General features: G+C 54.9%; 1 protein-coding gene across 3 annotated transcripts; it reads right to left on the reverse strand.

The window, feature by feature from the left end:
- Positions 1-355: 355 nt before the first annotated feature.
- DHRS7B (dehydrogenase/reductase 7B) lies at positions 356-13,928 on the reverse strand. Of its 3 annotated transcripts, none has more exons than XM_060134588.1 (6): positions 13,750-13,928; positions 9,062-9,171; positions 4,284-4,500; positions 3,764-3,856; positions 1,024-1,168; positions 356-831 (listed from the first exon to the last, which is right to left on the reverse strand). In XM_060134588.1, the coding sequence occupies exons 1-6, from the start codon at positions 13,901-13,903 to the stop codon at positions 450-452; spliced, it is 1,101 nt and encodes a 366-aa protein (XP_059990571.1). In that variant the 5' UTR covers positions 13,904-13,928; the 3' UTR covers positions 356-449. The 3 variants fall into 3 exon arrangements, with proteins under 3 accessions (XP_059990571.1, XP_059990574.1, XP_059990573.1); XM_060134590.1 differs by having other exon boundaries at positions 400-831; positions 1,016-1,168; XM_060134591.1 differs by lacking the exons at positions 9,062-9,171; positions 13,750-13,928 and adding an exon at positions 8,680-8,992.
- Between the last annotated feature and the right edge of the window lie 229 nt (positions 13,929-14,157).

Consider the following 14,157-nt stretch of genomic DNA (forward strand, 5'->3'; position numbering starts at 1 on the left):
GACTGGGAGCTGTTTCTGTAACAGGGAGCCTGTGGTCTGCCCGCAGATCAGATTCATGGGTAAGGCAGCTGGAGAGGGACCATCTGTGGCCACCTTGGGGCAGCCGAGCAGAAGCTGTCACCAGACACAAGCCAGGTGCGGATAGGTGCGGATAGGCGGCCCCAGCACACGCAACGATGGGACACGTCGAGAAGCCAGCCGCATGCCGACTGCTGGCCGCGCGAGCAAGATGCTGGGGGGCCCCGTGAACGGCGTGAAGGCGGCAGCAGCCTTCTCCCCAAGCCCCCAGCGCTAGGTGAGTCAAATACGAGAACTGGGTCAGATGACAGGAAGTCTTCTGATCTCAAGACCCGAATTCAAAGGAGGCGCGGTTCTGCCTGCCCTCAGGGACCACAGCTCCACAGCTCAACCCTTTACTTCACGTCCTAGAGTTTAGATCCAGCTGCATTTTACCCCTCCCCCCGGAGGAAGCCTGTCCTCCTCCAGCAGGACAGGCTGGGGGTCTGCGAGAGAGGCATGACTCCCTCCCCACCCCCGCCATGAGGCAAGAGTCCAGTACAGTCCACGCAAACACCCCTGTCCCCGTGGAGCAGCGGTGCTGCCGCGCCACCTGCCCGGACAGGCACTAGCAATGCTTGGGTTTCTGCTCCTTCCTGGCCCGGGAAGCCATGAGGCTGAAGAAGAGCCTGGGAGCCAGAGTGCGCAGGTAAATAGCCAGGGAAGGCGCCACATCGGCCAGGACCACGTCCTTCTTTTTCTTCCCCACGGCAGCCAGCACGTCTCGGGCCACCTGCGAGGGGCTTCGGCCCTGGGCCGTGGTCTTGTCCATCACTGAAATGAAACGAGAGACTCACTGAGCTCGGGTTCAGCCGAGTGAGGTCAGTCTTCAGTATATACGACCAACACCCACACGTCAAGTGGTTTAGTTTTAAACTTATTTTCTGAAAGAAAATGAAAACGACCACAGAATCATCAGGTAGCTTTGCATAGAAGAAAAGCGACACCAGGGCCTAACCTCCGTACTTGGACCCGTCGGCCATGATGGCGTTGAGGGAGAGGTTGGTGTGGATGTATCCGGGGCTGACGACGGTCACCTCGATGTCATGCTGCTCCACCTCGGCCCGCAGACAGTCGAAGAAGGCCTGGGTCGCGTGTTTGGAGGCCGCGTCTGCAAAGGTCGGTGGCCAGAGAGGCAGGTGAGTGAGGGGCGGGGACGCATTCGTTCCCTGAGTCAGAGGCGCCCAGCCTGGGCCCTGGACAGGCGCAGGGGTGTCAGGTCTCCTGCTCTCGTGTGGTTCAGGGAAAACACTGTACACGATACACTGACCTACAGGTACACTCACACACAACATGACACAGCACACATGGTCAAACGTGAACCACTGGGGATGTATAGGAAGGGTGCATGGGTGTTCTTTGTACTGTTCCTGCAAGGTTTAAGTGTGAAAGTAATCTAAATTAAAAGTTTAAAAAAAAAAACACTTAATGCCTACTGGGTAAAATATTCAAATAGTTCAGGAGGAAATAAAGTAACCAAGTGAAAGTCCTCCTCGTGCCTTCCAGTACGGTTCCCCAGAGGGAGCCAGGCTGCCGGTTTCTCAGCATTCATTTCTCACATCAACCAGGTACCTACACGGGGTGCGACACAGAAGTCATATTTGTGCGGACATGGCCTCACGCTGTGCCTGTTTCCGTGTCATTCCTGCACGTAGCTCTCTCCAGCGGGGGACAGACGGGGCAGCTGCCATGCCCCTCGTGGTCACAGGCCACACTGCAACAGTGCGTCCAGGGAGGCTCCCTGCACGTGCAGGAGCGTGTGTACAAACCCGCATCTGGCCTTCTCACGTCTTTTGCCTGACAGCTTCCACAGGATGGCCTTTCATCTGGAAGAGCTGTCTGGGCCCCCTCCGCTCCCCAGCAACAGCCTCTCTGCACAGCGTCAGGTGCTCTGAGGGGACAGTGGAGCCCTCCGATGGCACTCCTGGGAAACAGCATCTCCACTGACGGTTTCCGGACTTGGAGCCCACACGTTGGAGCTTGAAGAAAGCGCATCCATCAGCCACGTAACTGTAGGTCCTGTGAGCAGCCCAGCAGCGTCCAGACTCTGCAGAGCCTCTGGAGGAGCGGCCTGGCCGAACGAACGCTCTGCGGGTGGGTGGCTCGAGACACGCTCCTACCAGCCGTGATTCCAGAGGCACGGCCCAGGCCGAGGCCCGAGAGGACCCCCGGTCTCCATGCCTCTCGGGCTGCATGTAGGTCCTCGGCCAGGCTGTGCGAACCGAAACGCCGTGACTGTGGTCCCCAGGGCTCCACGCGCTCTACACACATCCTGGATCCTCCCACTTGGCCTCACAACAGCCCCGAGAGGTACACGAAGCCACCCCCACTTCACGAGTGGGGAGACTGCTGCCCGCTGGGTTGGCCGACATGCCCAGGAGGCACCGCCTCGTCCGGCCTGGTGGTTATAGAGCACCCAGAACAACCAAGTGTGACCTACACAGTCACAGCCAAGGGGAGGACAAACCTCAGTGGGACTAAATCCAAGTGAAGTGTGGAAATAATTCAGTACAAGAACACTTTAAAGAACTCCTGTAGCCGTATGCCCTTTTCCCTATTACTGCCTCATCTGCTCTGTCCCACGTGATGCCTGCAAAGCTGTTCCTCAGGAGGCTGCCCTGTGCCAGCGAAGTGACACGGAACTGGCGCAGGGACAACCGCCCCAGAAACGAGCACGACTCGGCGGTGTCTCACGGTGTCCTGAGCACGGCCGCGGAGGGGGCAGCGCGGGCTCAGACGAGTCCCACGGCTGACCCGGACACACAGCACCAGGAGGATGGCTGCGCTGCGTTCGGGCTGGCAGGTGGTTCCCAGTCGTCCAGCTGGGTGTGCGTGGCCGTCCTTTCACGGTGTGGGGGCAGCTTCGCCCCTCCCCTCCCTTCCCGTGGCTACGTTGAGCATCTGGAGAGGGGGAGACTGTGACAGTTGAGTGTTTCCTTGCAGACGGTGGAGCAAAGAATGCAGTTCCCAGGACAGTTTGTGAAATCACCTTTCAAATCCTTTAACAAAAGTAGAATCTGCTTGCTGGTGCTCGTGATGGCGCAGTCTCAACATTCTGTCGTAGCCACTCACGCAGGGAGGTGAGAGTCGGGACGGAAGTCAAGCTGGCAGCGTTAATTTTTTGGTCCTATGTCCACTTTTTGGAACTAATCTTACTGAAACCCTCCCATGAGAGCCCAGAGATAAAAATGCTGAAGGATGCTGTACACAGCACATCACTGCTACTGGTCACCGACTGAAGGGAGGACACAAATCCTCACGTGTCACGAAAACTACTAAGGAAATGACGCCACATCCATTCGATTAATGACTGTGTATCCACTTAAAGGAACTAGGTAAATCCACATGTGCTGATGCAGAAAGACACTGTCAAATGGAATGAGCGAACCACAAAGCTACACATAACGTGCCCCGGTTTTGCACATTCGATCCCATGTAGAAGAATTCTGGAGGCACATGCGGCGAAGTGGCGGTGGGGCAGCACCTGGGGGCCGACACTCGGGCACAGCACGGGGGCCACAGGTGGCACGAGGAGCAGAGCTGGGGCTGAGCCCAGGCCTCTGCTCAGGAGCACACGCTGATGACGTCCCTGCACGTTCCGTGCTGAGTGTTTCTCTAACGTCTGAATTCTGGACAGTGAACGTGTTGTTTTTATAACAGGGAGAAAACAGTAAAGGGAACGTGGGAAGGAGAAGGAAGTACTCACACGCGGATCGGAAGGGAACGCTGATTTTGCCCTGGATACTGCTGATGGCGACAACGTGGCCCTGGCGCCTTCTGATCATAGAGGGCAGGAGCGCTGTGGGGAGAGGGGAGAGGTCACTGCAGCTCATGCTGAGAGCCTGGGTGGGGGGGGGGGGACTGTTTACTGGAACTCTTAGCCCCCTGCGCCCAGGAGGGGAGGGAAGGCCTCTCCCTGGAGTGAGAACCGTGGCTGGACGTCAGAACGCCCCACTCTGTAGGTGTGCAGACACAGTGGAAAGACGTGGAGCCAACACTGTGCAGATGAGGCTGTTGCTGAGGAAAACATCTCGATGTAAGACCATAAAGCAGTGGAAGAAAATGCAAATATAAGCCCAGAAAAGCCAACACCCAGGCTGTAAGGACACCACTGACTCCAGGGTCAAAGGGATGGGACAGGCCAGGTCTAGGAAGAAGGAACCAAGGGAAATACAAAGAATGCCGACGTACCTGTGCTCATCTTCCTTTTCACCCAAGACCATTACCTTTCGTCAGAGCAACCGGACCAAAGTAGTTTGTCTCCATGACTCTCTTGTCCACGTCCAGGCTGGTGTCCACAATGGTGCCGCGGTAGCTGATCCCGGCGTTGTTGATGAGCACATCCACATAGCCAAAGCACTGCAGGATCTCTGCAGCGGCCCCCGCTATGGCCCCAGGGTCCGTGAGGTCGAAGGTCACCATGTAAGGCTTGTGAGTCTGCACCTGGGCAAGAACAACAGAAGCCAAACGTAGCTTCAGAGCGACGGGCGTGGGAGCCACAGGCCCTGCTTCTCAGTGCTGGGAGGGCCTGGCTGTGAAGGGACAGGTCACAACACTTCTCTGAAGGATGTGACCTGGAGGAGCCTGCCAGCCCTGCTCATACCTCACTTGGGCAGCCTTTCTCCTTAACTGACTGTAAATGCCATGGGGCAGGGGTCACGTATGATGGAAGCATGGCTCCCCTTGCCGCCCAGTGCCAGCCTGGCGCTGACCTGTCCTACGTCACAGAGCTGCTATCCTTCTCAGGCCAAATCAGTTTCATTCTTCAGTCACAAAACATTTTTTGTTTGTTTGTTTGCGGTACACAGGCCTCTCACTGCTGTGGCCTCTCCCGTTGCGGAGCACAGGCTCCAGACACACAGGCTCCAGACACGCAGGCTCAGCGACCATGGCCCAGTGGCTCCGCGGCATGTGGGATCCTCCCGGACCGGGGCACGAACCCGCGTCCCCTGCATCGGCAGGCAGACTCCCAACCACTGCGCCACAAGGGAAGCCCTACAAAACATTTTTATATGCCCCTATATGCTCAACACTGGGGACATGGCAGAAAGCAAGACAGACGTGCTTCTGTCTTCCTAAAGCACGCAGTCTTGTGGGGGAGACAGACAAATTCTGTAATTGAAGAGAATGACTAGCCAAGCAGTCTAACTCAGGGGCTGTCGCAGAATCTAAGAAGATGAGGGAGGGGATGGAGTCAGAGGGAGCACGGAGACGGAAGTGCCTGGAGCCCTCCCTCTGCCTGGACAGCTGCACTGGCGGCAACTCTCTGGAGTGAAATGACGTCGTGACTCTGAAGTCTGTTTGAACGCTTGAAGCTTCCAGGGGAGTGCTCGGCTGGCAAAGTATAGACAATTTTGGCCAATTTCAACCATTAGCTCCATGGTGGCCCCACCCCTGTGGTGGGCAGCTGTGGGAAAGGCAACCCACATTTCTCTTGCAGCTTGAAGGAGCCAAGGTAGACAATAAGGACCTTGTCTTCCACATATCAGGACTGCATTCTGATGGTGGATGCTGTTCTGATCGCCGAGCTGCAGCATGGAAGCAGCCTGCACTCTTTTAACCACCACCTGCTGAAGTGGCTTCCAGTAGGTTTAATGGAGTTGCACTTGCCTTCTGGTATTCAAAAATGTAGATAAATCCCCAGAAAAACATTCCTCAGGAAGCCCAGACAATGAACTGACTAAAACAACTGTCTTAAAGATGTTCAAAGTGCTAAAGGAAGATGTGGACAAAGGCAGGAAACTCATGTATAACAAAATGAGAATATCACTAGAAACAGAAATTATTAAAAAATTCTGGAGCTCAAAAGTACAATAACTGAAATGAAAAATACACTACAGGGGTCCAAAGGCAGATCTGGGCAAGGAGAAGAGAGAATCCATGAACCTGAAGAGGGGACAACTGAAATTCTCAAATCCGAGAACAAGAAAAATGAAGAAAAGTGAGCAGAGCCTAAGGGATCTGTGGGACACCACCAAGTGGACCAACACACTCCTAGTAGGAATCTGAGAAGGAGGAGAGAGAGAGAAAGGGGCAGAGAAAACACTGGAAGAAATAACTGCTGAAAAAGTCCCAAATTTAATGAAGGACATGAATCTACACATCCAAGAAGTTCAACACCAAGTAGGATAAACTCAGAGACCCGCACTATGACACATCACAATCACAGCCAAGTGACAGAGAATCTGAAAACTGCAAGAGAAAAACTACTCCTCACATAGAAGAAATCCTTACTATCGACTGATTTCTCATTAGAAACCTTGGAGGCCTGAAGACAGTGGGTCGATATATTCAAAGTGCTGAAAGAAGAAAAATGTCAACAAAGAATTCTATATCTGTGTTCTATAATGTCAAAAATGAGGGAGAAATTAAAGTTCCCATATAAATAAAAGCTGAGGGAGTTTGTTACCACTAGACATGCCCTGCAAGAAGTGCTAAATGAGGTCCTTCAGGTTTGAAATGAAAGGAAGCTATACAGTGTAACTCAAAGCCATTTGAAGAAATAAAGATCTCCAGGAAAATAAATACATGGGGAATTATAAAAGCTAGTAGTATTTTAACTTTGGATTGTAACTCTACTCTTTATTTTCTACATAATTTGACAAATGCATTTTAAAACTTATTAATCTATGTTACTGGGCAAACAATGTATAAAGATGTAATCTATGACATGAGTAGCAGAAATGGGGGAGGACAGAGTGGAGTTTCTGTGTGCTATTGACATTAAGTTGGTATAAGTTCTAATTAGATTGTTACAACTTCAGGATATTCAATGTAATCTCCATGATAATCACATAGAAAACAGCTATAAAATATACATGTAAGGAAATGAGAAGGGAATCAAAGCATTTCACTCAAAAAAAATCAACTAAACACGAGAGTAATGCAGGAAATGAGGGACAAAAAAGCTACAAGACATATAGAAAAAAATAGCGAAACGGCAGAAGTCCCTCCTAAATAGTAATTACTTTAAATGTAAATAGTTTAAACCCTTTAATCAAAAGACTGATTGGCAATTTAAAAAAAAAAAACACCTAACTATATGATGTCTTTTTTTTTTTTTTTTTTTTTTTTTTTTTTTTTGCGGTACACGGGCCTCTCACTGTTGTGGCCTCTCCCGTTGCGGAGCACAGGTTCCGGACGCGCAGGCTCAGCGGCCATGGCTCATGGGCCCAGCTGCTCCACAGCATGTGCTATCTTCCCGGACCGGGGCACGAACCCGGCAGGCGGACTCTCAACCACTGTGCCGCTAGGGAAGCCCCTCAATAACATATCTTTAATATATCTTTGCATCTTAGGAAAACAGAGCAAACTAAACTCAAAGCTAGCAGAGGAAGGAAAGCAGATTAGAAAGAAGATAAACAAAATATAGGGGACTTCCCTGGTGGTCCAGTGGTTAAGACTCCACACTCCCAATGCAGGGGGCCCGGGTTCGATCCCTGGTCAGGGAACTAGATCCCACATGCTGCAACTAAAGATTCCACACACGGCAATAAAGATCCCGAGTGCCTCAACTAAAGATTCGGCGCAGCCAAATAAATAAATAAATAAAATATTTAAAAACAAAGATATATATAGAGAGAATAGAAAACAAAGAAAATGAATGAAATCACAAGTTGGTGTTCTGAAAAGATCAACAAAATTGAGAAACCGTTAGCTAGACCAAAGAAAAAAGAAAAGGTGCAAGTAACTAAAATTAGAACTGAAAGTGGGACCTTACATAGATAAAAAAGATTATAAAAGAATACTATGAACAACTGTATGCCAACAAATTAGATAACCTAGAAGAAATGGACAAATTCCTGGAAACACACAAATTACCTAAACTGAGTCAAAAAGAAACAAAATCTCAGCAGACATGTGACGGGTAGAAATTGAATCAGTAACCTAAAACGTCCCAACAAAAAGTATCCTGAACCAGATTCACTGGTGAATTTTATCAAATTTTAAAGAAGAATTAACACCAATACTTATACTCTTCCAAAAAACTGAAGAGGAGGGACTTCCCTTGTGGTCCAGTGGTTAAGAATCTGCCTTCCAGTGCAGGGGCCGCGGTCTGATCCCTAGTCAGGGAACTAAGATCCCACATGCCACGGAGCAACTAAGCCTGCACACTCTGGAGCCCGTGCAATGCAACGACAGATCCCGCATTTACACAACTAAGGTCTGGCGCAGCCTAATAAATAAATAAATATTTAGAAAACAAAAAAACAAAACAAACCCGAAGAGGAGAAAACACTGATTCATTCTGTGAGGCCAGCATTACTCTGATACCAAGGCCAGATAAAGACACCACAAGAAAATTACAGACCAAACTCCTTTATGGATATCGATGCTAAAAGCCTCAACAGAATACTAACCAATCAAATTCAACAGCATATTAAGAGGATTATTCATCATGAGCAGGCTAAATTTATCCTAGCAAGGCAAGGGTAGTTTACCGTGAGGAAAGCAGTCAGTGTAACCCACCACATTAATAGAACGAAGGGGGAAGGGCCACGTAAGCATCTCAATTGATGCAGAAAAGAGATCTGACATAATCCAACACCCTTTCATGATAAAAACTCTCAGAAAACCAGGAACAGAGGGGAAATTCCCCCAAGGTATTTATGAAAAACTTACAACTAACATCACGTCCAGTGGTGTAAGACTGAAAGTGTTCCACTGTGCTCCAGAACAAGACAAGGATGTCTGCTTTCACTGCAGCTATTCAGCAGAGCTTGTTGTTCTAATCGGAGCCGTTAGACAAGAAAAAGGATAAAAGGCACCTCAACGGGAAAGGAAATGTTAAATGTCATCTTAACTTAAAATGTTAAAAGTCATCGCCAGCCTCCCGGCTACCACGGCCAAGAGGTGAACAGGTATTAGCGGAGACATGGGGGAGGAAGAAGGCACTCACAGGGGGGCCTCCCTAAACTCGCGGCACTGCGGAAGTGGTGGATTTGAGCCCAGCTGGCCGACCAGGGCTGCACCTCTCCCCCATGAAAACCATCCCTGGGCTCACCTCGGTAGCCCGGGAAGCAGCAAGTTCTCGGGTGAGCTCCTCCAGGGCCTTGGCGTTCCGCCCACAGAGCACCAGCTTGGCACCGGCAGCGTGGAGAGCTCTCGCACATTCTAGAGGGAGAAGCAAGCGCGTGGCAGCTGGGGAGGCCCGGGCCTTCACCATCAGCTCAGCTCCCCGCTCCCAGCCCCAGGCCACAGGGCTGCCTGCTCCCCAGCCATCGGCCCCGGCCCGCCGTGGAGGCTGGGGGGCAGGGCTAGGGACCCGGCACAGGGAGCTCTGCTGTCACCACTGCAGAGCCCACGTTCGGGGCCGCGACAGACGTCCACAGGCAGGAGGGAGGCAGCAGCTGGGGGACAGACTGTTAGGTACCGGGCTCAGAACTTTCCGGCATAACCTTTAGCTCTGATCCACCCTGCGAGCAGTATCCCCACTTTCATGGCGAGGAGCTCGGTGAGGCAAGGGATGTGCCCGACGGTCAGGCAGCGCCAGCTCGGGGATGCCGCCACCTCAAGGCTGCTAGCAGGCACGTACCTGCCGGGGCTGCTGCTGTGGTTCTGCGCACGCACAGGGGACACAGGACTCTGGTGAGAGGGGCGGAGAGGCTCCCCCGAGGCCTGAAGCCTGCAGGCTGTTCCTCCCGAGAGTACACAGGCCCGAGGGATCGTGGACACACGCAGCGGGGACAGGACGTGGGGAGGCTGACAGCCTTGCGAGGAGGTTAAAGAGCTCAAGTATGCCGAGCGCCCGCGCAGCAGGGCGGCATTAAGGGTGGCGTCAGTTTATTTTGGCTGCGTTGGGTCTTCGTCGCTGCGCGCGGGCTTTCTGTAGTTGCGGCGAGCGGGGGCTACTCTTCATTGCGGTGCACGGGCTTCTCATGGCGGTGGCTTCTCTTGGTGCAGAGCACGGGCTCTAGTAGTTGTGGCACGCGGGCTCAGTAGTTGTGGCTCTCGGGCTTAGTTGCTCCACGGCATGTGGGATCTTCCCGGACCAGAGCCTGAATGCGTGTCCCCTGCATCGGCAGGAGGGTTCTGCGCCGCCAGGGAAGTCCAAGGATGGCATCATTTTAAAAGGTTCCCTCCTGCGGGGGGTTCCTCTGAGTCACTACAGCATCCAGGTGACAACTGATGAAGGCCATGGCGGGAGTCCAGAACTATCTGGGCACCTCTCTTAGTCAATATTCTTTGGTGGCAAGAAAAGGGACTCAAGTCACCCGGGGCAAAGCAAAAAGAGGATTTATCAGGAGGATTCCAGGGTAGCTCAGGAATTCAGGGAAGGAGCTGAATGGTTCAGATGCGAAGGACAGGAGTGGTGGTGGCCCAGGGTCCTGGGCAGCAGGAATCAAGCTCTCTGAATGCTAGCAGGTCCCTTCCCCACTGCATTCCCAGCCTGGCCTCTCCACCAGATGGGGGCGGGGCTGCAGACAGCGCTGCGTTCCCGTGGACACCACTCCTCGGCCAACAAGGGTGCCCTTGGCCTGTTCCCTCCAAGCTCTGGTGTCCAAATCCTTGGGAGGGACCAGGTCAGCCCTGGTGGGGGCGGCATCACTAGGACTAGGCCAGCCAGGGTCACGTGTGACTCCCAAGGCCACGACAGGAGGGGCAGGGAGAGGGAGGAAGCAGGGGCTGAGGTCCTCTCGCCCTGCCCCCAAACACAGCCGAGCGCTTGGTGCCCCGAAGCTAAATGCCCGCGGAGAGCCGCACAGCCCTGCGGTCAAGAGGACGGACACGAGCGAGACCTCCTGTGTCCGACTCAGACCCCAGCCCTGACGGCCCTGTGACGTGGGAAGTTTCGACCTCTTGGTCCCCACTTCCCTCTTCTGCAGGCGCAGGTCAGCAGCGCTAGGACTGAGCGGGTTACAGCGGCCGGGCCAGCACCGCGAGGAGAGAAAGCACTGCACAAGGGCTTCGTTGTGCTTCTAAGCTGCCCTCTTAAAATGTTCCAAAGACTGGCTGTTAGTGAGAATGGAAACGTGGGGCTTAAAGGGGCACAGTCTGTCCTCGCTAGAGGCCTAGTCTCCCTCAGGTGCCCAAGAGCAGGTGCGTGCGGCCCCAGCTGACCATGCGGCCACCCCCGGGGCCCAGACTGAGTCTCAGGGGCCGGCTGGCCAAGCGGAGTCTTGGTGCCGCGGGCTGCTAGGAGGGCAAGGCTGGCCCCAGGGGCCCACCGGAGGGTCAGGGATCCAGGAAGGGAGGAGGCTCTGGGGTCCAGACGGGGTCCTTCCCCCACCCACGCTGCGAAAGCGAAAGCAAAGCAGGGAGAATGCCAGCGTCCCTCAGGGCAGGAGGGAGGAGGCTCCCTGGCGGCAAAGCCTTCTTTCCAGACGCGGCGCCTCCTGCAGCGTCACTTGCTATCCCGGGGCCGGCGCTTCCCAGCCTGACCCCGATGGAGCCTTCTGGAAGGAGGTTCAACTCAACTAAACCAGTGCACTTCCAGGCGTGCGGTGTTGTCTTCTTTGAAGCTCACCCTGACCGAGGGCACAAACCCGGACGGAGCCACAGCCCCCGCTCTGGCCCCAGGGTCTGCCTGGGTCACGGCCCCCATCCCACCTGCCCTGCGGAGCCTCCTCGGGGGTGGGGCTGGGGGCAGGCGCTCCTGAGGCCCGTTTCCTATCACGCCCAAAGCCCTGCTGGCTTCCTCGCCCCATTTTGTCCCGACCTGGCCACCACGATGGACATTCAGTGAAGTGTCTGAACAGCTCTGGAAACTGGCCACCCGCGTTCTACTTAAGCTTTGCTTCCCAAGGAAAGCCAAGGGAGGAAATTAGAGGTCGTGTAGAGAATGACAGAAATGCCAACAGGCTGAGAAAATTCCATTTTCATTTCTTGAAAAAGCTGATAGAGGCGGGAGGGTGGAGAGAAAAAGGAATACATTTATCTTGGGCTGCCAGCCGGTCCCCAGCCACCAGCACTACCAGCTTATAAGTCCACTAGGCTCATGGCCTCGGGACCGAGACGTGTCCCTTCACCCAGTGTCCTGCCAGTCCACAAGGACAAGCCAGGAGACAAGGCAGGAGAAACACGAGATTTGTCCAAACACTCAGCACGTCACCCAGGCCTCCAGGGTGGCCTACAGGCTGGGCAGAGCCATGAGGGTGGCCGGGGTCTCCTCCCCACGCCTCCTGGGCAGTCGCTGAGGGGTGTTTGTACTGAGACAGCCAGAGGGGGAGGGATACACGCCCTCCTGGCCCTCCGATGGAATCTAGGAGATGGTGGGAAGAGCACGGACGCACACAGACACGCGGGCTTTGTGTCTTCCATCCCCTTCCCGGCCCTGGTGTCACAGGAGGAAGCGCGGATGGAGAGAGAACAGCATCTCCGTCACACGTGTGCGCGTCGGCGCCGCAGTGTGCCTTTCCCTCACAGCCAACCCCCTGACACACTTCAAGGACATTAAAAAAAAAAACACTTCTCTCTGTGGTGGAGCAGCGGCTGCTGACACCCTATATTTAGCAGCTGAGTAAGGTCAGAGGCCGGCTATGGCTTGGGGCCTGGAGATCTGATGGCAGACCCTGGGTCACCCCGAGAGCTCACCTGAACGCCATGCTGGTGCACGCACGGACCCCTGCTCCCCGTACTCTGCCCAGGTCCCCTGGCCGCCTGCACGCCACTCCCCGTCTGCTCCTCTGTGTTCCCGTAGCTCTCGAGTGTCAGCAGCCCCTGTGTGACCCATGCTCACGGCCCACCCTGCCCCCTCCCCCAGGGAGACAAGACAAGGGCTTAAGTCCTGGCTTCGCACTCCTGCCTAGAAGTCCCAGGGCAAGTCGCACCTTCTCTGAGCGTCAGCTATGAGGACTCAGGGAGATGAGCCCAAGCCAGCACGCACCTAGGTGCCTCCCCTGCCAGCCCACTGTGAACACCTGTCCTGAAAGGGCAACACACGGAGAGAAGTCCTTCCTCTCTGCACAGACCATGGGCTCCCAGAGGGAAGGGACCCTGCCTCACATCCGTCTGTTCCAGCACCTGGCCTAGGGGCCAGCACGTGGCCCAGGGCCACACTGGCTGTACTCCCACCGGCCAGGAGACGCAGGGGCGCTGAGTGTACCCCAACTCAGGGCGCCTCTCGGCCTCGTTCCATGGAACTGAGTGTGAGCATGGGGGGCGTGCAGAGGTGGCGCGGAGCATGTGCGGAAGCTGACACACCTGCACCTGCCCTGGTACACTGCCATGGTTGGCACAGGCGTGTGGGGTGGGCCTGGGACCCAGAAGCTCCATGTGGTCACTAGGTTAGATCTGAGCTCAACTGGAGAACCCAGCTGAGGAACAGCTGAGGCCTCACTGATCCCGTCCCCACCTGCCAAGGTGCCAGGGCACGGCTGGAGGCACGGCTCCGTAAGGGGACAGCAAGCTGGAGGTGACACCAAAGCCATAAACCTGGGATGCTCGCTGAACCCAGGGAAAGGAACGTTTTGTTTGGCCCTGAGTTAGTGTCCATTTTTGAAAGTCTCCACATACAAATGCCTGTTTCCACACCGACCGGCACTGAGGCTGCCCCACGTGCACACGCGGCCCCCTCCCTGGCTTCCGCCTCTGGCCCTGGTGCCGTAGGTCAGGGCCGTCTCTCACTGTGCTTAAGCTCTCTGTCTCTATCTGGACCAAGGGCAGTGCCACCCTTGCTGCCCAGATGCCATCCCGCCTCATGTGTCTGCACCCACACCGCTGCCCCCCGCCCAGCACTGCCCCACCACCCACCTCGGCCCAGGCCCGACGTGGCGCCGGTAATGACCACCACGGCGTTCCGGACGTCGGCTCTTGTGCGCAGCCACTGCAGCAGCTTGCAGAGGCTGAAGACGCCCACGCAGCCCAACAGCAGGGGCACGGTGGCCGTGGAGGTGATGAAGTCCATGATCCTCGCCCTCAGCAGACTCTTTCTGGAAGAACAAACCAGATAAAGCAGTGACGAGGTGGGAGGACGCCAGGGACTCACCAACCCTCCTCCCCCAAGTCTGACACAGAGCCCAGATCTCTCGCGCAGACCTCAGCTCTGAGCCCGTCAGTGTCTCCCCAGGCCCCGCGCCCCGTGTGGACCGTTCAGCGTGGTGGAACCAGTCTCCTCTCTGCACGGATGCGAGCGGGCGGCGGGGCGCAGACGCGCGTCGC

Source organism: Lagenorhynchus albirostris, chromosome 20, assembly GCF_949774975.1.
Source record: "Lagenorhynchus albirostris chromosome 20, mLagAlb1.1, whole genome shotgun sequence".
Lineage (NCBI taxonomy): Eukaryota > Metazoa > Chordata > Mammalia > Artiodactyla > Delphinidae > Lagenorhynchus > Lagenorhynchus albirostris.

Coding starts and splice junctions, on each gene's coding strand:
- DHRS7B (XM_060134588.1), bottom strand. CDS start 13,903: ATGGACTTCATCACCTCCACGGCCACCGTGCCCCTGCTGTTGGGCTGC. Junction 3,857..4,283: donor TCCGGTTGCTCTGACGAAAG/GTAATGGTCTTG, acceptor CTCTCCCCACAG/CGCTCCTGCCCTCTATGATC. Junction 832..1,023: donor ATCATGGCCGACGGGTCCAA/GTACGGAGGTTA, acceptor GTTTCATTTCAG/TGATGGACAAGACCACGGCC.